Source organism: Globicephala melas, chromosome 1 (genome assembly GCF_963455315.2).
Source record: "Globicephala melas chromosome 1, mGloMel1.2, whole genome shotgun sequence".
Classification (NCBI taxonomy): domain Eukaryota; kingdom Metazoa; phylum Chordata; class Mammalia; order Artiodactyla; family Delphinidae; genus Globicephala; species Globicephala melas.
Genome location: NC_083314.1, coordinates 46,220,737 through 46,247,106, shown reverse-complemented (window position 1 = coordinate 46,247,106; position 26,370 = coordinate 46,220,737). Strand labels below are relative to the sequence as shown.

Below are 26,370 nucleotides of genomic sequence, written 5' to 3'. Positions count from 1 at the left end.
CTTTACATATATTGTTGGCATAATTGGCATAATCACATTACATGTCTTCCTAGTTTTGCTTTTAAATTACATTATCTATTGGGGAAAAGGTCCATCCTTATCTTTTTTTTTTTTTTTTTTTTATGTTGCAGAATATTTCCCTTAGAAGATGACACCTATACTTCCCGATGCTTGCTTTATTCACACAAGATTGGATTGAGACCCATCAGCCTGATTCATCTTTTATCTCAGAGATAGTCAGGGTTGACTTAGCTGGTCCCATTCCATAAGTTTTCTTTTTGAAGAATAAAACTTTCCCAGATAGAAGAATTTATTTTATTCAGAAATATAGGGTAGTTGCTCTAGAACTTTCTCATCTGGAGACAGTTTAATTATAGTTGTATACAAGTTTATGCCTAGGGTGTGTTCAGAAGGGTAGAACATTGTTGAGACTGCCACCTCTTTCCCTTACTCAACCCTCTCAGTGCCTTTTGGTCACTACAGCTAGCCTGGAATGGCATTTCAGGTACACCTTGACACCTGGAGAGTTTACTTTAGTCTGCTTTTTCATCCCCAATAGAAAGTATTCTTTCAATTGGTTTTTTCATGTTGCAATTACTGTCACTTCCCTCTTTGGTTGACTTTAAATCAAAACTAAAAATATGCTCATCCAGAGTGTAAAATTACATGTCTAGATTAATAGGGACCAGAGAATTGCTACCTACAAGAGTACTGGGTCTTTTTCTTCTGTTCTTATTACCACCACCTGTACTGTATCATAAGCTAGAAGATTATAAGAGAGATAGTAGGGGACAGTGTTAACCTTAAAAACATCTTTCTTAAGTAGACCCAGTTTTTCCACTTTTGTTAATACCTCCCAATTAAGTTGCCTAAGGTATAAACAATTATATGCACAAAGATGTTTCAAGTGACATTTTGGGGCATATAATAATCCAAATTATAAATGACTTAAAAGTTTAAGGCAAGGGTCAGCAAAATTTTTCTGGAAAAGGTCAGAAAGGAAATATTTTAGGCTTTTCAGGTCATATAGGCTTTCTCACAACTTCTCAGCTCTGCTGTTTGTAGGACAAAAATAACCATAGACAGTATCTAAATGAATGGATATGGCTGTATTCCAATAAAAGTTGTTTGCAAATACAGGGCCACAGTTTGCCAACCACTGGTCTGGGGAGATAGTCAATGAACATATATAGCTAATGAATGGTGTGTTATGTACCCATTAAAAATTAGTAATTACCGAAAAACATGAGAAAATATTTAGTAACAAAAAGCAAGATACAAAAGTATATGAATGTGTATGACTATGGCTATAAATAACACACCAAGTATATAATAAAAAGATGACAAAATAAATTACTAACTGGTTATAATAGGATGGCAGGGCAGGAAATGGATGACTTTGTCTTTCTTCAATATTTTAGTTTTTCTCTATTTGTATTACTTTTATAATAAAAATGTTTTAAAATAAAAAAGTGTCCTGAGATCTATATTAGTTATCTGTTGTTGCATACTAATATCACCACAAACTTAGCAACTTAAAATAGCACACATTTAATATCTCAAATTTGGGTCCTTTGTAAGGTTGCAGTCAAGGTGTTGGCCAGGGCTGCAGTGTCATCTGAGGCTTCACTGGGGAAAAACCTGCTTTTTCACTCATGTGGTTGATAGCAGCTTTCTGTTCTCTGTGGGCACTTGTACTGAGGACTTCAGCTTAGTGGGGTGTTGGTAAGAGGCCACCCTCTTTGCCACATGAGCCTTGCCAGCACAACTGGTTGTTTCCTCAAAGCCAGTGAGGGAGAGAGAGTCAGCAGGATGGACCTCCTAATATCATGTAATGTAGTCATGTATATCCTGTCACCTTTGCCATATTCTGTTGGTTAGGAGCAAGTCATGGCTAATTACGCTGGGAAACAACAATTACAAGAATGGAAAAATGACCAAAAGTAGGAAAATTACAAAATTGTATAAAGCATCATTCTTGATCTATAGTAGTTCCTGAACTCCTTTCCTTTGATATGTTTTGAATTTTACTTTCCTTCTTGATGGAAGGTCTTAGCAACTCCAGACTCCCTCTGCTTCCCCAGAAGGCCCAAAGATGCACCAATTCAGAACAATATGGGTTTCTGTAACCCTAGTCAGCAATTTGCAGATCTAAGGATCCTAAAACAGTTTATGATCAGTTCTTAGCATCTCTGCCATTTGATTCCTTTTGAGGGCTTTCATTACAGTGCTAGAAAAACAGTCTGCATTTTCAGAAAGAAATGTAAGGCTTAATGAATGTTAGATTGGTGTGTCAGATCTGGTGACCAGTGGGCCCCTATGTAACTACAAGACCAGAAGTGTCTTGACTGTGAAAGGAGCTTTCTTACAGAAATCTTTAAAACTAGGTCTTAATCTCACTGTATGTCCTGGGATGTCTACTCTTTTTCAGAATGTTCCCTGTGTACTTGACCGAAGTTGTTCTGTCCAAAGCCAGCCAGATACCTGCTAGTGTGAGTAATGGTCCAGGACAGTTTGGAAATGGAGATGACCCGCCTCTGTCAGTCTCATTTTAGTGAAAAATAGGTAAAGTGATTTCTTTTGCCTGATCAAGTAACTTTGTAATTGCATTTACACTTGTCTTTCTTGTTAGGCTATGGGCTCCTTAAGAACAGAACAAAGAACTGTATCTTTAAAAAATTTTTTTAATTGAAGTATAGTTGATTTGCAGTATTATATTTTATCAGTAGTTTCAGGTGTACAACATAGTGATTCAATATTTTTATAGATTATACTCCATTTAAAGTTATTACAGCATGATGGCTATATTTCCTTGTGCTGTACATGTATCCTTGTTGCATATTTATTTTACATATTTATTTTATTAATCCCCTACCCCTGTTTTGCCCCTCCCTCCTTCCCTCTCCCCACTGGTAACCACTATTCTGTTCTCTGTATCTCTGAGTCTGTTTCTGTTTTGTTATATTCACTAGTTCATTTTATTTTTTAGATTCCACATATAAGTCATAACAAACTATGTCTTTTTTTATACATCTGTGTATCCCACCACCTTCCACAAACTGGCATATACAAAGTGCTCAATAAATATTTGGTGAATGAATGAATGCTGATTGTAGACTTGTTTAATGGTTTACTTTTTGCCTGAAGGCAAACTAAAATGATCCATTTGGACACCAGAGGGCACTGCTAAATAAGCACAAAATTTTCAGACTTCAGGAATGAATTAACTTGAGAAGTGGTGCTCTTGAAAGTTTATTTTCAATCTGTGGGAAATAGCATAAATAAAAATATAAATAAGTTTTATGTGCTCATACCCCCCTCCCTTTTTCTTTCTGGCATGACTCTAAAATTACGCTGTCTACTGACATTAAATATGTGACTTGATTCATGCTTTACTCAAAATATAAATCTATATTTAAAAATCAAAGCTTGGGGCTTCCCTGGTGGCGCAGTGGTTGAGAGTCCGCCTGCCGATGCAGGGGACATGGGTTCGTGCCCCGGTCCGGGAAGATCCCACATGCCGCGGAGCGGCCCGTCCGGAACCTGTGCTCTGCAACGGGAAAGGCCACAACAGTGAGAGGCCCGCGTACCACAAAAAAATAAATAAATAAAAAATCAAAGCTTGTTTGGGGCCAGGGTGGGTGTTTTTTCCTAGATTATGGTTTTGTTCATATCCATATGCCATGATGCATTTCATTTTTTCCTTGCAAAAGCCCAATATATTAGATAAAATTTCAAGAGCAGATCACCTAGCAACAGATCCCAGCTCTGAAACACTCATTGAACTGGCGAAATCCCAGTGGTGAGAGACATAAACTGCTGCTGTTATACCTATAAACTTTTCCGTTAAAGGGAAGCCCCTCTCTAGATGGGAGCAGGGTGGGGGAAAGGGTATGCAATGATTCCTCTCTAGTGCTGCCTTTGCCTGTGTATTTTGGGGTCCCTAGTGAGTGCACCCTCTGCGCTGGGATGGCTTAGTAGAATGCTGAGTGATCTAGGTCCAATGACTCCAGACTGACTTATTTTGCTTCCTTGCCTGGGCCCCTCTAGGAGAATGTGTTCCTAAACACCACAGGTCTCTTGTGAAGAACATGAGGGTGGAGGCACTTTGGAATTCTAAGCTACAACTAGAATAGAATAATAATCTACAAAGTTCATGTAATCTGTGGTTTTTTAAAAAACTGAAACAGCTTTACACTTTTATATTCCTGGAACCAAGTGACTTAACCAAAACTTCGTGATATTTCATCTTTCTGAGCATTTTAGTTCTGAATTCCTCTCTGAGGTCACTTTTTCCATTGCAGCCCCAGCAGGAGGCCTTTCACTGCTGCAGCACAGTGGTTCCTGCCAAAGTTTATAGTTCTTCTAGACAGAAGCACTTTACTCATCTGCTGTATTTTACCTTGACTGTTCACATATGCAGAGTAGTGTCGTATTCTGAACAATCAGTACAATTTTCCCTCCTTTCAGACCAAGAGCTGTCCCATTCCTTACCACCGACACTCCAGCAGCCTAATCGGCTTAATGATCTTTGAGTAAGAATTTGCTTGGGCTAACTAAGGGAAGAGTGTGGGGAAATCACGTGACTTATTGGACAGGTCTGCTTTTAAAATGTTTAGATGATTCTGGAAGATTAAAAATCAGTTTAACTAAAATCAAACAAAGATTGGCTTTTTAGATTGCAGAGTACTAAATGGAGGTACTATTAAGGAAGTATTTAATTAAAGTTCATTAATTTATTAACATGCTAATTTATCTTCAGACATTAACTGTGCTTAGATGACTGTGGTAAGTGCTGAAGTAACAAAGGTGAATGAGATATGACCTGTGCTCTCAAGGAGCTCAGATAGCCAATTACAACTCTCCTAGCCAAACTCTAAAAGACTGTTGCCAATGTGAGTGAGGAATACCCATCATGCAGTGTATGAAGTCTGAAGTTTATGCGGTTTACTTAATGGTGAAGGGGTTCAACAACTTTTGGTAAATTAAACAATTTTCAAACAATCATTGTATGTATATTATTTGTCCCATAGGACTGAACATACAGAGAAATATTACACAGTGCACCTCTCAAAGACTTATTTTCTGGCTTAAAAGGAGAAAATCTATGTGTACAAGTTACAGAGAAATATTACACAGTGTACCTCTCAAAGACTTATTTTCTGGCTTAAAAGGAGAAAATCTATGTGTACAAGATAACTGAGAATGTTACAAGGCAGTATTACATATAAATGCTAAATGATAGTTGTAAAGCAATTTATTCACTACCAAGTACTTCAGTACTCTTTATTTTGATTCTCACAACAGAGCTTATATTATTTACTTGCTATTATTAATTTATTATGCTTATTCAGTAGGTGGAGAAATTAGGGCACCAAGTGGTTAAGCAACAGTTTCATGTAGTAGCAAGTGAGTGGGTAATGAGGACTAGAGCCAGGTCTCTTAATATCTAGCCCCCTGTTCTTTTCAGAGTCTTGTATGGTGCAGAGAAATATATTAATGTGTGTCAAACAGGCTTTGGGAAGAAAAAAATTAGCTCTACTTAGTCCTGGAGGGAGTTTTTTTTGGTTTTTGTTTTTTTTAGCGGTACGCGGGCCTCTCACTGCTGCGGCCTCTCCCGTTGCGGAGCACAGGCTCCGGATGAGCAGGCTCAGTGGCCATGGCTCATGGGCCCAGCCGCTCTGCGGCATGTGGGATCTTCCCGGACCGGGACCTGCATCGGCAGGCGGACTCTCAACCACTGCGCCACCAGGGAAGCCCATGGAGGGAGTTTTTTAGTGATTTAGGGATCAGTTACATTATCCTCTTGGACTCTTGAACAAATGTATCAAAATGTCAAGCTGTGTGCAGATAATTTGGAAAATCATATTCATAGGCAATATATTTATAAGTTTTATTCCAAAGAATAAATACGATCATCTGAATGCTGTTATGTAGGCAAACCTAAAACAATAATTAATGTTAAATGAGAAAGAGCTCAGAAAGTTTCTTTGCTTGTTGGAGCTAAATTTTGTGCTGGTACAAAGAGTAGACTCAGGGAATTTTTAAATGATGATTTCACACTCAATGAGGAAGGGTCTTACACCATAAATATCCCCCAGATATGCTTGCTATTGCTTAGAATCCTACCGTAATTCGATTTCTTAATCATGAAGCGTTGATCCAATTTAATTTGAGAAGCATTTTTGCAGGACCCCATGGAAAGGCGCAGTGCTAAGATTTGGGGGGACTACAAGCCCAAATATTTATTATTAGAGAGTCAACAGATTCAGTTGAATTGTTATATGAATTTCTAAATGTTTATTCTCAATTTCTGTACTTGCCTAATTGCAGACCAGCGATATCTTGTGGATTGACACCTGTATACAGACCACACTTTGAGTAGCCTGTGTTAGAGCTCAGATGAGAAGTGATGAGAGCCTGAAACCCAACAGTAGCCCAGGTATGTTAGGATGGGCAAGATTATGATGCTGCTGGTTTACAACCTAAGGAATTTCCCAGGTGAAATCTGCAACTGGCTCCTGTAGAGAGAGCAAGGAGAGACTGAAGAAAGAGGCAGGCCACTTCTATTGGTAGGTGGCAGTTTTAATAAGCAAGGGCACTTACATACAAGGCTTATCTTGGGCAGCCGCAAGATAAGTAGATCTCTGTACCCACCCTCCAGGATCTTAAAAGTTTATATAGAGGCCTTAACTGGATTCAGTCATGTATTCAGTCCAGATGGTCTCAACAACACATTACTATCTCAAGGCTGCATCCTTGAAAATGGCTCCCACTGTGGGAACTGTGGGCAGAGCATACGTTATAAGGACGGGGGAGGGGTGAGAAGCCTCCAATTGCCCTGGTCCAGCTCGTGGGTCAACGGGGGGTCGTGTCCTCTTGTAATCTTTTCCAACAGATTCAGTAAAAACCAGTGAATTAGTTAAACTTATGTTTATTTCTTGCTCACATTACAAGTCCTTGTACATAGACTTGGAAACTGGGAATCAGATCAACAGAACCTCCAACAGCTAGAATGTTGCTGGTTCCAATGGTCGGAAGAAGAAAGTGCTGTAGTGTCACATACAGCAATTGAATACTTCCAGGAGAAGCAGCATGTCATCCCTGCCCACATTTTTTTGGCCAAAGCGAGTCACATGGCTGGCCATGATGAACTTCAAGAAAGAGGAAGTGCAAGTCCACTGTGTTCCTGGACTGAGAAGAGGGAATAGTCAGAGAACAGCACTCCCAGATAATGAAAAGCAGAGGAAAGGTAGCAAGGAGGTAAATTTAACAACTGATTAGCTGTGGGAGCAAAGAAGGAGGGGAAGTTAAACCTCAGACTATTCCGAGTCACTTACTTATATGTGAATGGGTTTCAGGTTGCAATGGGGAGATAGTGAGAGGACTTTATAAGAGGGACACAGAGGTGGGAAAAGGGCCGACCTAGGGGCTGAGGGGCAGAGGGGAGTTTGGAAGAGAAACTTCCCCCGCTTTTATTGTCAGGTTCTAGATTTAATAGCTGAGCTCCAAAGGGAGATCTTTTATGTAGCAGGAACCCAGGATCACTGTAGACCTTACTCTTCTCTCTCTTCTGATGCACCATGGGCTGTTGCACAGACTATGTTGTCTGGTCTTTACTTCCTAAGAATGGGGGAATGGGGGGGAAGTATTTGTGCTGGTAGCGTGGGGGATTTAGTTGAACCCTGCAAGAATATTTCTGAAGGAAGCTGGTTAAATATGGATGCGTGGATGGGACTGGGTTTGTGAGGAACTGGGGGCTTTTTTCAGGGGCTGGATTATTATCTAATGAGATCACAAACCTGGGGTATTCATGTAGATCTAGGGGGCTTTCAGAGTGTGTTAGCATGGGCTAGGGAGAGAAAGTTGGGAGTAGACACCAGTCCAGGGATTCCCATCAGTCCATGCTGGCACTGGCTGAATTGAGTATCATCCCGCAGTGCTTCCATTCCACCTCAGTCACCGCTGTGTCCTGATCTCTGGCCACAAGATCTTTCAGTACTCTTTCAATACGCTCGGGCACTTAGAAAATATTTCGTTCTTTCCCTGAACTCCATGGCACGTGGGGGGAGCTTTTCAGCCATCTCGGGTCCTCTCCATCCCGATATTCTTTCGTAGCCAGACCTTCTTCTCTGCTGTCTCAGTAAAATGCTAGGTGAACGACCATAAGCGTCTGGGGTCTGTGAGGTTTCACCCGAGCCTGGAGGCAGCAGCGGGTGGCTGGGGGACGGCTGCTGGCCACAGATTCTCATCTTGAATGAGAGGATTTCCCCTGGAGTGTCTACTGTTTCTCCTCTGCAGTGGGAACTCAGCCAGAGGGGGTCAGGGCAGAGGGAATGGAGTACAGGCCTCTGCTTAGTGACCCAGTCAAGGGTCTAGCTCTTCTGCTTTTGCTCTCACGTCTCCCCGCCACCAGTTTTTTTTTCTTTTTTTCCTAGTTTTATCTTATTTTAGGAGTAGGAAAATACTATGACCATTCCCAGATCTATTTTTCTTCCAAACATATTGTTTTTGCCAAGATTTCACGTTTTGAAACTCAAAAGGCAAGAATTTTCCTCTTTTGTTCTGTAGTATAATCCCATCCCCAAAGCAGTGTGCCAAGAAAGACTGTATGGGAAGAGGTTCACAGGTAACAAGAATTACTGAGAAGGGAAAACATTTCAGTTAATACATCAAAATATTATCCTTCTACATTTGCCAACAGAAGGTGTTAATTATTGTTAACATGTATATTTATACTCACAAGAACTACATAATTTCCTTAGTGTATATCATATCTTACCAATCAGACCGTACCCTACCTATTGGCAATATAGTACTTGGCACAGGAATTCCCTGGCAGTCCAGTGGTTAGGACTCAACACTTTCACTGCTGGGGCCCAGGTTCAATCCCTGGTGGGGGAACTAAGATCCCGCAAGCCACCAGGCATGGCCAAAACAAAACAAAACAAAAACAGTACAAAAAAACACTTGGCACAGAGTAAGAGCTCAATAAACGTTTTCTTTGATCACATTCGAGTTTATAAATGGACTGCTCCTTACCCAGTCCTATCCCTGCCATTCTAGGGGATAAAACTGCCTTTCTGCCCCGTCAACTGCCTGTAGAAAGGGGAGCCCCATGTTCCATGGGCCACAAGAAAGATGCTATATGCTCTTGTAAACATGCTTATGCTGTGAGATACATTATATTTTGATCCTTTCCCTTAGTAGTTTTGAGAAATCAAGACAGAGGTTTCTAAACAAAATATATCCACTTAATATTTTTATTAATATTTATTAATATTACACATTCTTTAAAACTTAATATTACACATTCTTTCCTATGCCAAACCTGTGCATTTTTACTTATCCAACAGTTTTTGGAGGGAATGTAGACATGAAAACGTTGCTAAATTTGGAAACTCTACTTAGAAATGGCAATTCCCTACTCATAATTATTAAATTAAATTTAGGTTTAAATGAGTATAATTCACCCACTTTGGGCCTTACTGTTCCACTTCTGTAAAATGAAGGGGTTTGTGCAGACAGTCTGAGATCCATTCTGTCTTAAATGTTGGTCCACCTGTAATTGAAAGATCTTGCTGCATAAACCTTCCCTTTTCATCAACACTTTCATCACTTCTTCTCACCTCCACCACTGTATAAAAAAAAAAAAGTTCTTCCAATCATGGGCTTTGATAATCTACCATGAGAAATGTGCTAATTTGAAGTTTTGAAGCTCAGGAGGCTTGAAGGGCAGAGCTTTGACTTCAGACCATCCAGAGTGACATGGGAGAGGTAGGTAATCTCTTTGAGCCTCAGCTTCCCATCTGTAAAATGACGGACAAAATGTGTCCTTCTAGGTTGTATTTTCCTTGCATGATGAAATGACTGTGCGGGGATAAACAAAGCCTTGCACATAATGAGCTATCCGTATGCCATTCCTTTGCAGTCTCTAAGCACTTCCCATTGATGTGCAAGTTGCCACCTTAGGAGGGAATACATGTAAATCGCTGGGAGCCAGGCCTCCAAGGAATGGGCCCTAGGTGCCCACTAGGGTAGGAAGAGGATGCAGGAGGACACCAAAGATAAACTTGGCTCCTGTCAACTTTATCAGGCCTAACCCTGCTGCTGCTGCTGCTGTTGGTGATGATGATGATGGTGATAAAAGTTTTTGGTCCCATTTTGGGGAACCCTTTGAAGTCAGATAAACTGCACAAGAATAAGACAACTACTAGCTATGTAGTTGGCGGCTTACATCAAGTAAGGGAAATTTCCACTACAGGGAAGCTGTACTGGGATAATTCACTGGGATTGAAAGCAACTGAGTTAAACTTAGCTCAGCACAGCACAAAAACACATTGAAAAATTCCCTCAAAATAGAAGCTGGAATGTTCAGGGTGGGTTTAAGTCATGGGCCCTGGCATGGAGCCCTCTGTTGATGGTAGGGATTGGGCCTCTTCTTGAAGGAATGAATAAGTAAAGAAACATGATATAATAACTAACAAACTGTATTTGTAGAGCCTGCTTACATTAGTGTGGGGGACATAGGGACTTTATTTCGTTTTCCTCTGTGTCCCCAGACCTTAGAACTGTGCCTGACATATAGTGGGTGTTCCCTAAATATTTGTGGAAGGAAGTAAACAAATGAATACATCTAAAATAATGTCAAGTGGTAATAAATGTTATGAAGAAAGTAAAGCAGGGTGAGAGGATAGAATTCAACAGGAATGCAACTCTAGTTAGAGAGGTCAGGAATGGCTTTTCTCTGCAGGTGACCTTGGAACAGAGACCAGAATGCAGTGAGGGAATGAGTCTTGCAAGGATTAGTCATACAAGGACTAGCTTTGCAGGCAAAGGAAACAGCAAGTACAAATGTTTTGAGGTGAGAGCATGATGGGGTCTTAGATTTTGCATATTCAACAAGCTTTCAGGCAATGCTGATGCAGCTGGTCCGTGGACCACACTTTGAGGAGCAAAGGTTTGGTCTAGAGCCTGACCATGGAGTCTGTAGCTGATATGAGGAGGTCAAGGAACTGAGAGGCAAGGTCATTGCATGAGAAAAAGAAGATGAAAAACTGCATATGCAAGATAATATTATTATGTAAAATTATATGTGAAATGGATACTAAAAATATCAGTAATGTTTTCCTCAGTGAGGTCACATGTCAGGTGATTTAAATTCCCTTCTTTTTAGATTGTTCCAACATTTCTGTGTGTATTTATCAGAAAACTTTTTATTTCTAAAAAGTTAATTTTAAAACAGGAAATGTTTTTGGATAAGACACTGAATTCAAAATGTGTGAAAACATTTCTAATTAAAAAATTTTTTATAGACATATGGGAATCTACTGGGGTTTGTTAGAAAAAGTTTCATAGAGGGGATGGTTTTGAAGTGAATCTTGATGTCTAAGTAAGTGAAACCTAAGTTTGAGCTCTTAGCAACTTCTCTTCTCTCTTCTTTTCCTATCCTCGGGTGGAAATGTGGAGGGATTTAGGGTATGAGTGGTGTACTAGTTATCTATTGCTATGTAACAGATTATCCCAAAACTCAGCTGCTGAAAACAACAAACATTATCTCACAGTTTCTGTGGTTCAGAAATTTGAGAGCAGCTTAGCTGGGTGATTCTGGCTCATGTTTTCTCATGAAGTTACAGTGAAGACACTGGCTAGAGCTGTAGTCATCTCAAGGCTTGACTGGGGCTGAAGGATCCACTTCCAAGATGGCTCATTCACATGGCTGTTGTCAGGAGGTGTCAGTACTTTGTCATGTGGAGCTCCCCATAGGGCTGATTCATTGAATCTCTTAATGATAAGGCAGCTGGCTTCACTCAGAGTGAATCATCGCTAAGAGAGGTGGGTGGGGGAGGGGGAGAGGAGGAGGAAATTCCAACACTTTTTATGACACACTGATATTTCTGCTTTATTCTATTTATTTACTTAGTCACTAAGTCCAGTCCACACTCTAGGAGAGGGGAATTAGAGTCTACCTTTTAAAAGGAGGAGTGTCAGGGGATCTGTGCCTATATTTTAAAGCCATCACAGGAGGAATAGGGTATGATAGTTCAAGGGCATTCTAATTTTCATTTAAAGTGTGCTGTATAAGATTATAAAATACCATAGCTTGCTTTGTTAGTCACTGAGCATGCCTGGTGTTTAGCAGAGTATGAGATGGAAAACATAAAGGGTAAGAAAAACATCTAGAACATAATGCAAGCCACATATGTATGTTTAAGTTTTCTAGAAGCCACATTCATAGAGGTACAAACAAGTACAATTAATTTTAATAATATATTTTTAACCCCATATATGCAAAATATTTTTATTTCAACATGTACATATTCAATACAAAAGTTATTACTGAAACGGTTTACATTCTTTTTTCTCTCTACTAACTCTGAAATCTGGTGTATGTTTTACACTTACAGCCTCAGTTTGGACCAGCTCTGTTTCAAGTGCTCAGTAGCCATATGTGGCTTGTGGTCACCATAGTGGACAGTCAGGTCTAGAGAGCAGGCCAGGAACAGGTCATTGAGAACCTTGGGTGGAATCCATGATGCAAACAGTGGGCCCAATAAAGGGTTTAAGCTGAAGAGGAACGGGAACAGACGTCTGTTTTAGAAATCACTCTGACTATGCTATGGTTAGAACCTAGAGGGATGGAGTAGGTAGGACTGGATGTAGAGAGACTGCTAGAATATTCTGTGTAAAAGATTGAACTAGATTGGTTACACAAATGATAGAGAAGATGGCATGTAAGAAAGATAGTGCTAGGCTGTGCCCCACAGGCCTGCAAGCCCAGTACTTACCCAGCCTCAATACTGAAGAAAGAGCCCAGAGTCAGTGACGGAGACATCAGTGGTTTAATGGCTAGGGGGAACTTACATATCTGAAGCAAGGTCCTGGAGTGACACCTCCCCCTCCCCAACTGTGGCAGCAGAAGCAGGCAGGACCTCACAGCAGTCTCTGCTCCTGGTGGGAGGGGGAAGTTACCACTTATAGGGGGAATTGAGTTTGGCTCATCCGTTGCCAGGGAAACCAGCAGGTGGGCGTGCCCCTCACCACTCCTTTGACAAACTATCACAGTGGAGATAGTTCTGATCTAAAGATTAGAGCTGGCTGGGGCCAGGGCCAAGTACATAGGCATTTACTGATTAGGCTCTATGATTTAGAGGGAAGGTCAGTCAGGTGAGTAGGGTGTAGGACGGGTCAAGCAGGGGATGTACACAGAGCAAGAGAACAGCCGTCTTGGGTGGCCTGGTCATACGGATAGCAAGGAGGTGGGTTGTTCTTGGATGTGGAAAAGTAGGTGGTCAGAAAACAGAGAAGCCTAGAATGATTCCAAGGTTTATGGCTTAGGTGATTGAGAGGATACGAAAAGGAAATACTGGACACAGAACATATTTTGTTCTGGGAGGATGGCAAGGGAAGATTACAAATGTAGATTTGGAAAAGTTTTGGTTGAGGTAATTGTGGAGGACAGAGGTGGAGATAACCGTGGACAGTTGCATGGGTGGATCTCGGGCTTAGCAGAGAAAACTAACTTCAAGTAGAATCATCACAACACTTCTTCCTTCTATATAACACCACTGTGAAACACTGTAGAAAGTTCCAGTCTTCTCACTTGCTTACGGTGGAGGCAGAATAAGCTGAAGAGGAAGGAGCAGAGCCCCTCAGGATAGGCCTGGGGGGCCTGCTTTCCTGGCCCATTGACCTGGTTCCTTGGGAGCAAGAGAGATGCCACAGGAGCCACACTAAGTGGTCATCTTAGAGAGAGGCAGGAACCCCTCAGCCTCCCATTGAGGGGGAAAAGGAGAAGGAAAGTGTCTGGATAAGATATTAGAAGCTAAGAATTCCTGTCCTGGAGTGTGGTTGTTCACCTCGTATGTTGTCTCCACCTCTGACAGTACGTTTCCTGTCAGTGAAGTGTGTCCAGCCACTTCTTTTCATTGCTAGATGTGATGCTTTGATGCCAGAGTTGCAAACCAAAGTACCTACAAGGTAGACAACATGCAGGAGTGAAGTAAGTGCAGAGAGAGCGTGACACACTCGGCCAAAGGGAGCAGTTGCCTCTCACCTCCTGGAGATTTTTGTGAAGTGGCAACATGGACCTAGTTGCCAGATATTCTTATTTTTGTGTGTGTGAGTTTTTTGTGTGAAGTTTTCACACTTTTAAATGTCGGATAAATTTTATTTAAAACCCAAAAACCAAATAAAACATGTCTTCAGGCTCCAACTAGCCCATAGTCCACCAGCATTTGACATTAGTCTGAACACCTTTTTTGTGTCTATATATCACGCTTAATTGTGTTTTTCTACTTATGTTTCCTACTGTAACCACCAATTTTGTGTGGGTTGCTTTTGTGTGTTTGCTTTTTTGTTTTGATTCTCTAAGAAAAAATATAATGGGTCAGACCCTATTTGTTGATTAACCTGATTTCTGGAAACTGGACAGAACTATGTGAGGTAATGAGACCCTTCAGTCTTTTCGGAACCTGAAACAGCAGACCACACAGAAAACGGCATATTCCTCTGGCAGATTTCGGCCTCACAATTGGGGTGGGAGAGGAGTAGCCAAAATGCACTTGGCCGTGTCTTGGTGATAACTCCTCTAATAAGGTCACAGATTATTTAAAGTAGATCCTGTGTTTAATAGCGGGATGAAACATCAGAGTCATTCATGAAGGTATTAGGTCTCATGATGAAAAAACACTCTTTCCAATGCTCAAGGCTAAATATATATATATTTTTTAAGTTGAATGAAGAATGAGGTAAGAGAAAATACAAGAAGAAAACTAGTGAGGGAAAATAGGAGAGAAATACATGGGATAAAATGGACATAATATGCATTACCCATGGATATGGAGCTATATGCCTTAGATTTACAGAAGAGAAACAATGCTTCTCTTACCGTGCTCCTTATTCCTCTTCCTTCTTTCCTATCCTATGGGGCAGAGTTGCTACAGATTGGCAAGATTCTAGGACACTGCACTGTGTTTGCCAGTAGGTGCATTAAAAGATCATGGACTGGGCTTCCCTGGTGGCGCAGTGGTTGCGAGACCGCCTGCCGATGCAGGGGACGCGGGTTCGTGCCCCGGTCCGGGAGGATCCCACATGCCGCGGAGCGGCTGGGCCTGTGAGCCATGGCCGCTGAGCCTGCGCGTCCGGAGCCTGTGCTCGGCAACGGGATAGGCCACAACAGTGAGAGGCCCGCGTACCGCAAAAAAAAAAAAAAAAGATCATGGACTGTCCATTAAAAGATTGTGCACAATGTCCACAAAAAGACTTATACACATATGTTCATAGCAGCTTTATTCATAATAGCCCAAACTAGAAACAGCTTAAATGTCCATCAGTAGGTGACTGGATACTGAGCAATAAAAAGGAACAAACTACTTTTATATATTTTATATATATATAATTCATAAAACATTGTGTTGAACAAGAGAAGTCAGAGCCCAAAGAGTTCATACTGTATAATTCAATTTATGTAAAGCTCTAGAGAGGCAAATCTCATTTATAGGGACAGAAAACAGATCAGTGGTTGCTTGGTGCTTGCGGTGGGGGGCATGTAATACAAAAGAGCGTGAAGGAATTTTCAGAAGGGATGATGGAAATGATTATATCTTGATTGTTGTGGTGGTTACATGTGTGATTATAGTTTCAAAACTCGTCACACTTACACTTCAAATGGGTATATGTTATTTTATGTAAAGTATACCTCCATACACTTGATTTAAACAAAGAGGTCCTGAATAAAGATAGAGTTCTCTCTGGTGCTCTCCTGTACCTCTTTCACCTGTGCTGCAGAAACTGTCAATAGATTTAGCTCACCTTTCTGCTTCCATGTGACTTGAATGAGGGAAAAGTCAGGGCCTTCCTGCTTAGAACATGCCCAGCTAACCTTTTGCTCTTATCTTGCATCATGAAGCCTTTTCATTTGTTTGGTTTTCGGTCTTCATTTTTGGCAGGTGAGGTGTGGTAAAATCCTGAAGTTGGGTTTGGACTTACAGGGAGAAAAGGTGTTCCGTCTCTAAGCCCTCAGACTTGCTCATGTGCTCCAGCCCAGCTTACAAAGCCTCTGTGCTGGGATAAGAGCCCAACTTTAGCTGAGAATGGGACACTTACTTTCCTTTACCATTGTTCTTTGGGTATATAGCTCCCTCAGGGACGTTTCGGAGAAAGATGGCTGAGGTTTAGGACGTGATTTTGGTAATCCTAAAACACTTGGATAAATACTATCTAAACATCATAATTCTTTTTAAAATAAGTCTTCCACAGGCATACCATGCTTATTCAGGCCTCACTGCCTTTGCACATGTTGCTTCAAGCAGGAACCTCATTCTCCAGTCTTAATACCTCTCTGGGCTTGTCAGATACTTACTTTTTAAAAATCCAGCTTGGGTCATTGTCCCTAATCCTTTCCACCCCCTGGTCTCAAAGCAGATCTGTGTATTTCTTGCTACATCGTGCAAAAGAAGAGACAGGGCCTTGAGTGTCATACAAGTCTGAGTTCACATCTTGACCTGCCACTTGATCTGCCACTATATATATATAGTCACTGAGGTTTAGAGATTGATACACATATTTACGTGTTCTTTTCATTTCTGAAATGGCAATGATAATTCCTACTTTTTAGGCTGTTTTATATACTGTATGAAATAATTAAAGTACACAATTTGCAAAGTGAAGATGAATAATATATTCTAGCTATTATTATTAGACACTGGTGGCAGAAACAGCTCACAGGCTGTTCTTGCATCTGGGTGTGGACATATGGCATGGAGAAAATGGAATGTGAGTGCTGTGTGTCACTCCAGGGGCAAGGATTTTAGAAGAGGGTGTCCCTTCTCCCCTCTCTTTTCCTTTCCATTGGCTAGAAGCAGAAAACAAAGGGACCATAGGAGATGGTGGGACCACAAGATAGATGGAGCTTGGGGTCCTTAAATCACCACCTGGAAGAAAGCTGTCTGTCGCCCAGTAACACCTGCGTTGGACTGTATAAGGAAGAAACAAGCTTATTTTGTGTTGGGTCCCTGAAATTCTGGGGTTTATTTATTATAGCAGCTTGTGTTAATTACCTTAGTGAATTTAGAAATGGGCACTTTGAAGTGAGGGTGAATGTAAGAAAAACCTAAAATATGTTGCATTGACTCAGCAGTTGGATGGTGGGTGGCACAGACACTGATAGTGAAGGCTGGGAAGATGGAGACCAGTGGAAGTGATGGCAAAGCATTTGGTAAATCTGTTGTTACTGATAATTTCAAAGGCAGGCCAAGTGCCTTACAAGCCTTTTTCTCCAAGTGAGAGATAGCTTATCACTTATTGCGTTTAACAAAGTATCACAAGATAGAGAGATGCTGCTCAGGCAAGAACTGGTTTGTATGACAGCAGAAATGAAAGGGACCAGATAGAGGCCAGAAATTTGAGGCTTCACAGGACTGGAAGGGAAAACTACTTATTGGCTCAAACCAGTAGAAGATGCGACTGAAAAAAGGCTTGAACAAGAGGTGCATTTAAAAATCTCAATTTACTAGATGCCATGCTAGCTTCTATAGAGGTTATAAAATAACTAGGGACTGTTCTCTGCCCTCGAAGAGGGCAATTTACAAAAGTGCAATTTACAAAAAAGGATAAAACATTGTACAAGTGACTGTAGTGGACACAGTTAATGATTGAAATATTTGTTGCTATGAATAATGGAGGAATTACAACCCTCCTGCGGGAGCCCAGAGAAGGGGTTCTCAAGGGCGCAAGGAAGCTTGGGCCTTGTTTACCCATCAAGCCCTCAGAATCATGAATGAATGAACCTCAGTTCATCTTTCAAATTCATCTTTACCTTTTCGAGATATTAGAGTTCAAGTTTGGTCTGTGGAGTAGCAGCTGATACCTGGCGCACTGGAGGATCCTTCCAGGCAGCCCATGACTTCCCTATTGACATTCTTCCCTGACTTCACAAGTAGTTCAGGCTGAGATCTGCTCAGCTTGCCTCCTTAGGGCCTCATTTCTGTAAAGGTAGAAGAGGACCCTGCTATCCTCATCCCTCCTCAACTGCCCCGAGGCTATGAGATGGTCCAGATCTTAAAGCACTGTGTGTTTGCAGAGATTGCTTGTTTTTACTGTCTCTTGTTTTTTGTTTTTTTACATCTTTAGAGTATAATTGCTTTACAATGGTGTGTTAGTTTCTGCTGTATAACAAAGTGAATCAGTTATACATGTACATATGTCCCCATATCTCTTCCCTCTTGCGTCTCCCTCCCTCCCACCCTCCCTATCCCACCCCTCCAGGCGGTCACAAAGCACTGAGCTGATCTCCCTGTGCTATGCGGCTGCTTCCCACTAGCTATCTACCTTACATTTGGTAGTGTATACATGTCCATGCCACTCTCTTGCTTTGTCACAGCTTACCCTTCCCCCTCCCCATATCCTCAAGTCCAGTCTCTAGTAGGTCTGTGTCTTTATTCCTGTCTCTCTTGTTTTTTTAATAATCATCTTTGGGCAAAGAATAAGAACTTACAGCTTCTTAGTGTTTCCTGGCATGGGCCTAGTACATTTTTATCTTGCTTTTATTGCCTCTTTGGCTGCAGAGAGCACTTATCTAAATATAGAAAGGTACACCACTATGGAAAGGACTGGAATAAAATAACATTTTCTTTCCAATCAATTCCCTTGCATCTTCTAGTGAACACCAGGTACTGTTCTTTTGTCAGAGTGGCAAGAGTGGGCAGCAAAAAAGAAACGATATTGAATTGTGGAGCTTTCCAAAGTAGAAGTCAGTGACTGCAAGGCTTTCCGAGGTAGCGGGGCCAAGGTAGTTAGTGCTCTGGGCTGGCTCTCCTGTGACCTTGGGCGAACCACACAATGACGGTAGCAGCACACACCTGTCCTTTGGAGGAAGGGCAGTGTAGTGGAAGGGGCGCAGGCTTCAGCAGACCCAGATTGGATCTCCTGCCCAGCTCCTTATTTACGGGTGACCCTGAATAAATTACTTAAGCTCATCTATAAAATGGGTGGTACTAATAAAACCTATCTCTTAGGGCCCTTATAGGGGTTAGATGAGGTGAATATATGTAAACTATTCAACACATTTTCAAGAAATGGTAGCTATTACTTTTTGTAGGCTGGTATTTTATAGCATTAATGTTTCAAATGTGACCATATTTTCAATTTTGTTTCTGGGGAAATTATATAAGTTTATTCTTGATCATAACAAAAAGCAGCTCTTATCTACCATATGAATCAAATACAAGTCTCTAACTACCTTCATTCATTCTGGGGAGAGGGTTTCATTGCTGGAGGCAGTGCTGTGTAGTGGTTAGAGCGGGGGCTGTGGCATGAATCTTTGGGGCTCAAATCCTGGGGTGTGATCTTAAGCAAGTTGCTTAACTTCTCTGGGACACAGTCCTTTATCTGCAATTCCAAAATGAGATTTTTTATGAGCTTTAACCCACTTTGCATAAGTCTTCCTAGTTTTGTACAGAAATATTGTGATTGAGTCTAGGGGACTCCCCAAGACCCTGAGGGGGTTCTGTAATATATGTTACATGTGCCATGGTATCTTTATTAAATCTGAATTCTGAATTTCAAAACTCATCTGGCTCTAAGGATTTTGGGTAAGTGACCCATGACACACCCTCATAAGGCTGTTTTGAGCTACATTAACTTCATGTAAGCCTCTGGGAATCCTATTGGCTATTATTGTCATCCTTGGAACAATTCTTTGAGGCAGCAATTATCATCCCATTTTATAGATGAGGACAATAGGATATAGAGACATTAAGCAGCCAGATGGCTCATATGTGGTAGACCTAGAATCCAAACAAGACATTTCTGACACCAAATCCCATGCATCCTATTGAAAGATTTATTCCCAGAGCCCTGCACTTGCCCTGGTAGAATTAGTCCCAATTAAGTTTCCACTCAGAGAAGTTAGGAAACACCGTCAGCTGGGGCTGCCCTTTCCAAACATCTCCGCAGGGAGACCAGCTCTGACGTGGGCTCCCCACCCTCTTCTCATGGCCATGCAGAGGAGGGAAGAGTAGGGGTGCTGGTAAGGCTCCCCACAGGGGACTGCCAATGACACAGCATGATGAGAGAGCCTGGCCTGTACACTGTCCTGCTGCACGCCTCTGTCCATTTCTCTGATGGCCACCCTTTCTCAGTTTGCTTCCCTCTGGAAGATGACACTGAGAAAAGGGCTTCAGTGCAAGTAGTTGATTTGTGAAACACAGGAAACACCATTTGCCATTTGGCAGTGAAGAAGGGAAGGGGAAGCAGCCAATAATAGGTATATTATTATTCATTTTCTACTGCGAGTAACTGAAACTCCACAGGGAAACGTGAGGTCACAGTGTAAAACATATGCCTCAAAGTGATCCCACCCAAGGGATGAGGGAGCTGAGTTATTTATACCCCATCCCTGGAGAGTCATTGGTTGAGGGTTACTCCCAGGGACGTCCTTGGCAGACAACCAGAAGCAGCATGGCCGTCTTCATTCTGGAATATGAAGTCTGGGAGATAGGAGTGAAGCACTGACAGGGGCTGGTACACACCCTTTAGCCCAGTTCTGTGTAGTAGCAGGAATAGCCTTATTTGTGAAAAGCCCAGGATGAATGATGTCTCATCCACCGTGGGTTTGATGCCCATTGACAGACTCAACTACCCTCAAAAAATTCCCACCATACTGCCTGCTGTGGTGCCTGAAATTGTTGCCAGTCTCCAGAGGCCACCAATAAAACGTCAGGATGTTACCCAAGAGAAGGAACAAATGAGCTATGACCTTTCCTTTCCTAGCCAGACTTGCCTCAAGGGAGAGGGACTTGGATCAAAGATGTTTTAGTGGAAGAAATATCAAGAGATTTCTGATGGGGTGAGTCATCACCAGCGAAGACCCTGGATAATCAGGGGTGCCAGCTGCCAGATTGGAGGTAGACATGGAAAAGGTGGCCTCTGAGGAGAGTGGCACCAATGGGGGACCCAAAAGTGTGACTCAGAGAAGGAAGGAGCCCAAAGGGAAAATTTCCTACTTCCCAGTTGTATCCAGATCAGGGGGCCCGGAAAGGAAGACTCCCTTCACCGCTGCCGAGACTGTGAGTGCCCGGAAGATAGTGACCACATCTTCTTGTCTTAGTATTCGGAGCTCAGACACAATGACCAGTGACTCGTCTAACTAAACTCATCTTTCTTTTTTTCCCAGAAAGAAATATTTCATTTTAAAATATATTTTCTCCTTGTGCTGTGTATACCTGAGCCTATGAAACCCCTATGAATGCAGGGGAAAGCAGTATTTTGGAACCGACCCCAGTCGAGACTCTCCTGGTCTTCATGTTCACGCAGTTGAACCACCAGGCTTCTCACACACTTTACATTCTCCTTTCAGGCGGTGATCTGCTGGACGCCAAGTTCTTAATCCCTTCTTCAGTTTCTGCAGCACTGGAGGCCATGTCTGGCCTTTCCTATGGCCTAGCTTCTTGCTCTTACAGAGCCTTGAAGCGAAAGGCTCTATCCCAGTGAATTCAGTGCTTTGCTCTTGCTTCCACCTGCCAGTTCCTTTCTGACTTTTCTACTAGCAACCCTACATTCATACCAATGAGCTCTGTGTATTTCCACTTCTCCTTCTATAAAAACAAGCAACACCAACAAGTTACTTATTGGCAGTGAGACTTTGGGCAAATTACTTAACCCTCAGTTTATTTAGCAATAGAAGGTAGAGAATGCCCCTGACTTCCCAAGCTTGTGGAGAGGACTCAGTGAGGTTATTATGAACTGAATTGTGTTCCGCCAAAATTCATATGTTGAAGCTCTAAGCCCTGGTGTGACTGTATTTGGAGTTAGGCCCTATAAGGAGGTAATCAGATTAAAATGAGGTCATAGGAGGTAATCAGATTAAAATGAGGTCATAATTCAATAGGACTAATGTCCTTATAAGAAGAGGAAGAGACACAGGGATCTTTCTCTGTCTCTCCTTGTGTGCACAGAAAAAAGGCATGTGAGGACACAGTGAGAAAGTACCATCTGCAAGCCAGGAAGAGAGGCCTCACCAGAAACTAAATTTTCTGGCAGCTTGGTCTTGGACTTCTAGCTTCCAGAACTGTGAGAAAATTAATTTCTGTTATTTAAGCCCCACAGGCTGTAGATTTTGTTATGGAAGCCCTAGCAAACTAATACAGAAGTAACTCACATAAAGGGCTTTGCTGTGGCACCTGACACAAGGTGGAGAGTCATTAAGTGTAGCTATTGCTGTTACTATTGCTTCTAATAAAATACCCACCCTTCTAGGAGAGAAAGAGAATTCTAGAAATCCTGTACCAAACAGTTGCAAATCCATATTAAGCTTCCAGTGAGAAATTGAGGATGTCAGAAAGAAAGCAAACCACACTCCCTGAAATCTTCCAATCCTATTTCTGTATATAAGTCATAATGATTTGGGTCAAATAATATGAGTGCATCTTTCCTCTGAGGAACTTAATGTGCTTTTGCCAACTACTTATCCATCAGGCAAATGTCTGCATCCTGAGGCTGAGCTAAGAGAATGTCTTCGATGGCCAGGTGCCTGAGACCAGGATAGTGCACAGGGGGGCACTAATAAAATATGATAATTGCATTTGTTCCACTCTCTCTTTAGTTTAGGTTGTGCAGTCTGGAAGCAGGCCAGACTGCTCCATTTTAGGAATTGTGGGGTTGAGCTTACAGTACAAGACATATTTTCCTTCAAGTTGGCCTTGACTAATGGCTGTTCTGTCTCTTAGAAGCATAGCTAACTCTGACTCATGGACACATCAGGGAGAGGGACCTCCCAAAACTCCATTCTCTCACCAAAACTCTGAGGTTCTGGTTTCATAATGCTGTTTACATTCCTCAGGACGCCTCCACCAGGGCCCTCCAAGTAGACTTCTGGGCTTCGGACCTCCTATGGACAGATCGGGGAGGGGACAGAAGAGGCCTCTTAAGCAACTGTAATTCTTTTTGTCTTTATTTTTAATCCAAATGAATGCATTAGAGATGGTACTAAAATCTATGTGGGAAAAAAGAACCATCTGAGATCATTGGTCAGAGTTCTAAGTGGTGTGGAAAGAGAAAAAAAAAAAAGTGCTGAGTCCTGATAAATGGGAAGGGGGTTACATTGGCTAAATTGAAACCAGTTGAAGGGGTTCTTTTGTCTGGGTTTTTTTTTTTTCCCCCTCAAATTTCTCTTTAAATCAGTGTTGTCCTGCTGTCCCCAGAAACTACAAAAGACACAGATCAAATTTCTATTGTTCTTTCTTGCTACTGCCTCTCCACCGACCCTGGCTTCACCCAGAAGGGTGTTGTAGCCTATAGGATCCCTTGCCATTTATTCCTCTGTCACAGATGGATGAAGTACTCGAATATGAATCATTAAACCTACTGCTTTTTGTATCTCCCAGATGCTAAGTATTTGTTCTCTGATTCAACGTTGATTCAATGTATTCATTAAATCCAAACATTTACTCAACACTCACCATGTGCTAGGCCCTCTTGAAGGCACTGGATATGCTAAGGCAAATGAGACACAGATCCTGCCTTCAAAGAGCTCCAGTTTAGTGGGAGAGCAGAGAAATAATTACTAACACATTGTGGAAGAGGAGGACGGAGCATGGAAAAAGGCTTTGAAGAGAGTACCAAGGGATATGGAGCTCACCTTCCAGGAGGGAAGAAGAAGAGAAGCCCCTTAGTGGGAGGGCAAATGTAATGGGGAAAAAGCAGCAGCCAGCTGATTGCTTGTGAAAGAATCAATCTTTTTAATATACGGCTGAAGGCAGCTAGGGATGTCGGTGTAGACTGCAGACGGCTTTAGCTTGGGCACCAAGAAGCAGCCTCGGAAGGTGAAAGCCTGAGTGGAAGGAACTTTCTCATATTGAGCAGCACTGCGTAATCACTTGGCTCAGAATGGAAAAGAGGGAGGGAGGAAGGGAATCACCTTACATACTTGAGAAAATATCATATGAATCCATTTGCCACCATTCCATAATCCCAACCCCTCTTCCCAGGAGGAGTTGAGAGATTGGTCCACTGGAGTTTCTCTTTAACTTTCATAAGATACAACTAACAAATGCCAAATTCATTGATTCCCTTATTTCTCAGAAGACTAAGGAATGGACTGACCCTGTACCAAACCTATGAAAGTTGTTGATTTAGGAAAAGCAACGATAAGATGATGTCTTTTACTACATAGGGTGATATTAAGATGGACAAAATGAAGTATATATTATTATCTGGTTTGAACAATATAGTTAATTAGCATGTAGCTTTACGTTGGTGGCCAAAATCTGCTATAAACAAGTCGGAATGCTATTCAGATTGTGTCATTCTAAAAAAAAGGTATCCAGAAAGGTGCCCTGGCGTATACCTACACACCTGTCTATGTACTAAGTTAAAGCTCAATTTAAGGATTGCTGTAAGGATTTCACATGAATTGAGGCCAGTGGTAAAACTTGTACGATGGCCATTGGGGAGGAAGAAGAGGCAGTGGGAGCAGGAAGTCTTCCTGAGAGCACCCACACCCCTCTAGAGCTACATTCCCCTATTTTTTCTGCTTTCTTCCCATTAACTCATTGGGCTTAACTAATGGGATTTGGTTTTGACTTTATCTGCTTAACATTTTTTTACATATCTATAGACCCAGATAGTGGTGGTAAAGAAGTTGACTCAGACTTTCTCAGGCCAGACATTAGATGACTGAAATCATGTCTTATTCATCTCTGCACCCTGAGTATCCAGAGTAGGTGCTCAATATGTTCACTGTATACATTAATGGACCTCCTTGCTCCACCTAGTTCTACCACTAGAAAACCAGGTTCTTCAACAAATACTTATTAATTACCTCCTCCTTGCCAGGTGCTGTATCCGGCACTAGGTTTATAAGAGTGAGCAAAAGAGACATGACCCTGTCTTCCAGGAGCTTGTTGCCCTTAAAGAGAAACAATTAAATCTGGAATTACAAGAAATTATGATAACCTCACAGCATGGGAAGTGGGGTGTTGATGGGGTCAATAACATGGGACCACGTCTGTTGGGGAGGTGGATCAAGCAATGTTTCCTGGTATAAGTGACTCAGAGCAAGTTAGAGTTCTCAGCTCTCCTAGGATTTATAACCTATTTAGAGAAAGAAAACTGTCATACATACGAAAGTAAGAAACAGAATGATGTAAGACACTCTAAACTCAGTGTTAGGTCGTGGATTAGAGATGGTAGAAAGGGTGAGATCAGAGGGCAGAAGTAGACATGGATGTTTTCAGGAGGAAGGGGCTCTTGACTGTCCTTGAAAGATGGGTAGAGCCAGTAGAATGGAATAAGGGGAGAAAAGGCTGAGGTGAGAATTGCACACAATTGGACAGGTGAGGCCTAGATGAAAGAGAGAGGCTGAATTAGGCGAGACCTGGAAAGTCGGGAAGAAATAGAAGTACAGTAAGCACAGTCATATTGTAGTTATTATTCTTCATAATGTGATAAAAGCTACTATCTGTCAAGTTCCAGTCTGGGTTAGGTTCTAGGCAGGAAGTGTTTAACAATAGGCCTACAACCCATCCTCCCTCTTTACCGGGGGGAAGCCCATGGGAAAGACAGAAGGAAGGTAACTCAGTCAAATCTTCATGTAAGCATGCTAATGATAGACATCCAACTAAGCATACTAATGATATTTGCTAGTTGCAGGATCCTTATCTATGAAATGCTTTTATAAGGAGCTACCTGATCTGCCTGGGTTGCTCATTTGTTACAAATCTAGAACCTATGGATACGTTGAGCATGGTTTCTGGGAAAAAGTAAAGTAAATTAGGTAACTATCTGAATATAAATATGAAGGTACTTCCCAATGACTCTTTTCCGTGTAGGTGATGTGGCCGTATATATGGCTTAAAGGTTTTCTATGTTCATCTGGGCAAGAGAATATCTTGATGTGGCATAAAAGGGCCTGGGCGGCTGCATTAGTCTCAGACCACTCATTGCTTTATCTGAACCTTGCAATGACCTGTTTCACTGATGTTATTAGTAAAGCTTGACACTGGGTAAGATCTATTCTTATGAGTATGCTTTAACAATCTGATCCTTTGTGTTTTCTTAGGTACGTTACATATATTGGCTCACATCAACCCTCTAAGATGCTCAGAGGAATTAGTGAATGTGTCCAATATCACACAGTGAGGAAGTAGCAAGCTTAAAATTTAATCACAGATCTGACTCCCCAGACCTTACTCTTCCCACTGCTCTATATTTCCCCCTTTTTAAACCTGAGTAAAACAGAACAGGTCACGGGGTAGGGGTTGGGGGAGCAGTCAGGCCCTAGGGCAGCAGTCCCCAACCTTTTTGACACTGGGGACCGGTTTCATGGAAGACAATTTTTCCACGGACCGGGGTGGGTGGGGAGGGTGTTTC

The 26,370-nt window shown here is 41.8% G+C and overlaps 1 protein-coding gene across 8 annotated transcripts in view; it reads left to right on the top strand.

Moving 5' to 3' along the window:
- The window catches only part of TSEN15 (tRNA splicing endonuclease subunit 15), a 269,598-nt gene that overhangs the window by 36,155 nt on the left and 207,073 nt on the right, over nt 1–26,370 (top strand). For 5 of the 8 annotated variants that reach the window (XR_009563307.1, XR_009563300.1, XR_009563309.1 and 2 more), the window contains exons 5-6: nt 2,432–2,565; nt 6,334–6,442. Coding sequence is in view for 2 of the 8 variants with exons in the window: in XM_030851810.2 (XP_030707670.1) it covers nt 2,432–2,491 (60 nt within the window). In the remaining 6 variants the exon portion in view is untranslated. Of the gene's footprint in view, nt 1–131; nt 1,805–2,431; nt 3,086–6,333; nt 6,443–26,370 lie in introns of those variants that run through there. The other 3 variants (XR_009563305.1, XM_030851810.2, XM_030851811.3) reach the window with 3 other exon arrangements.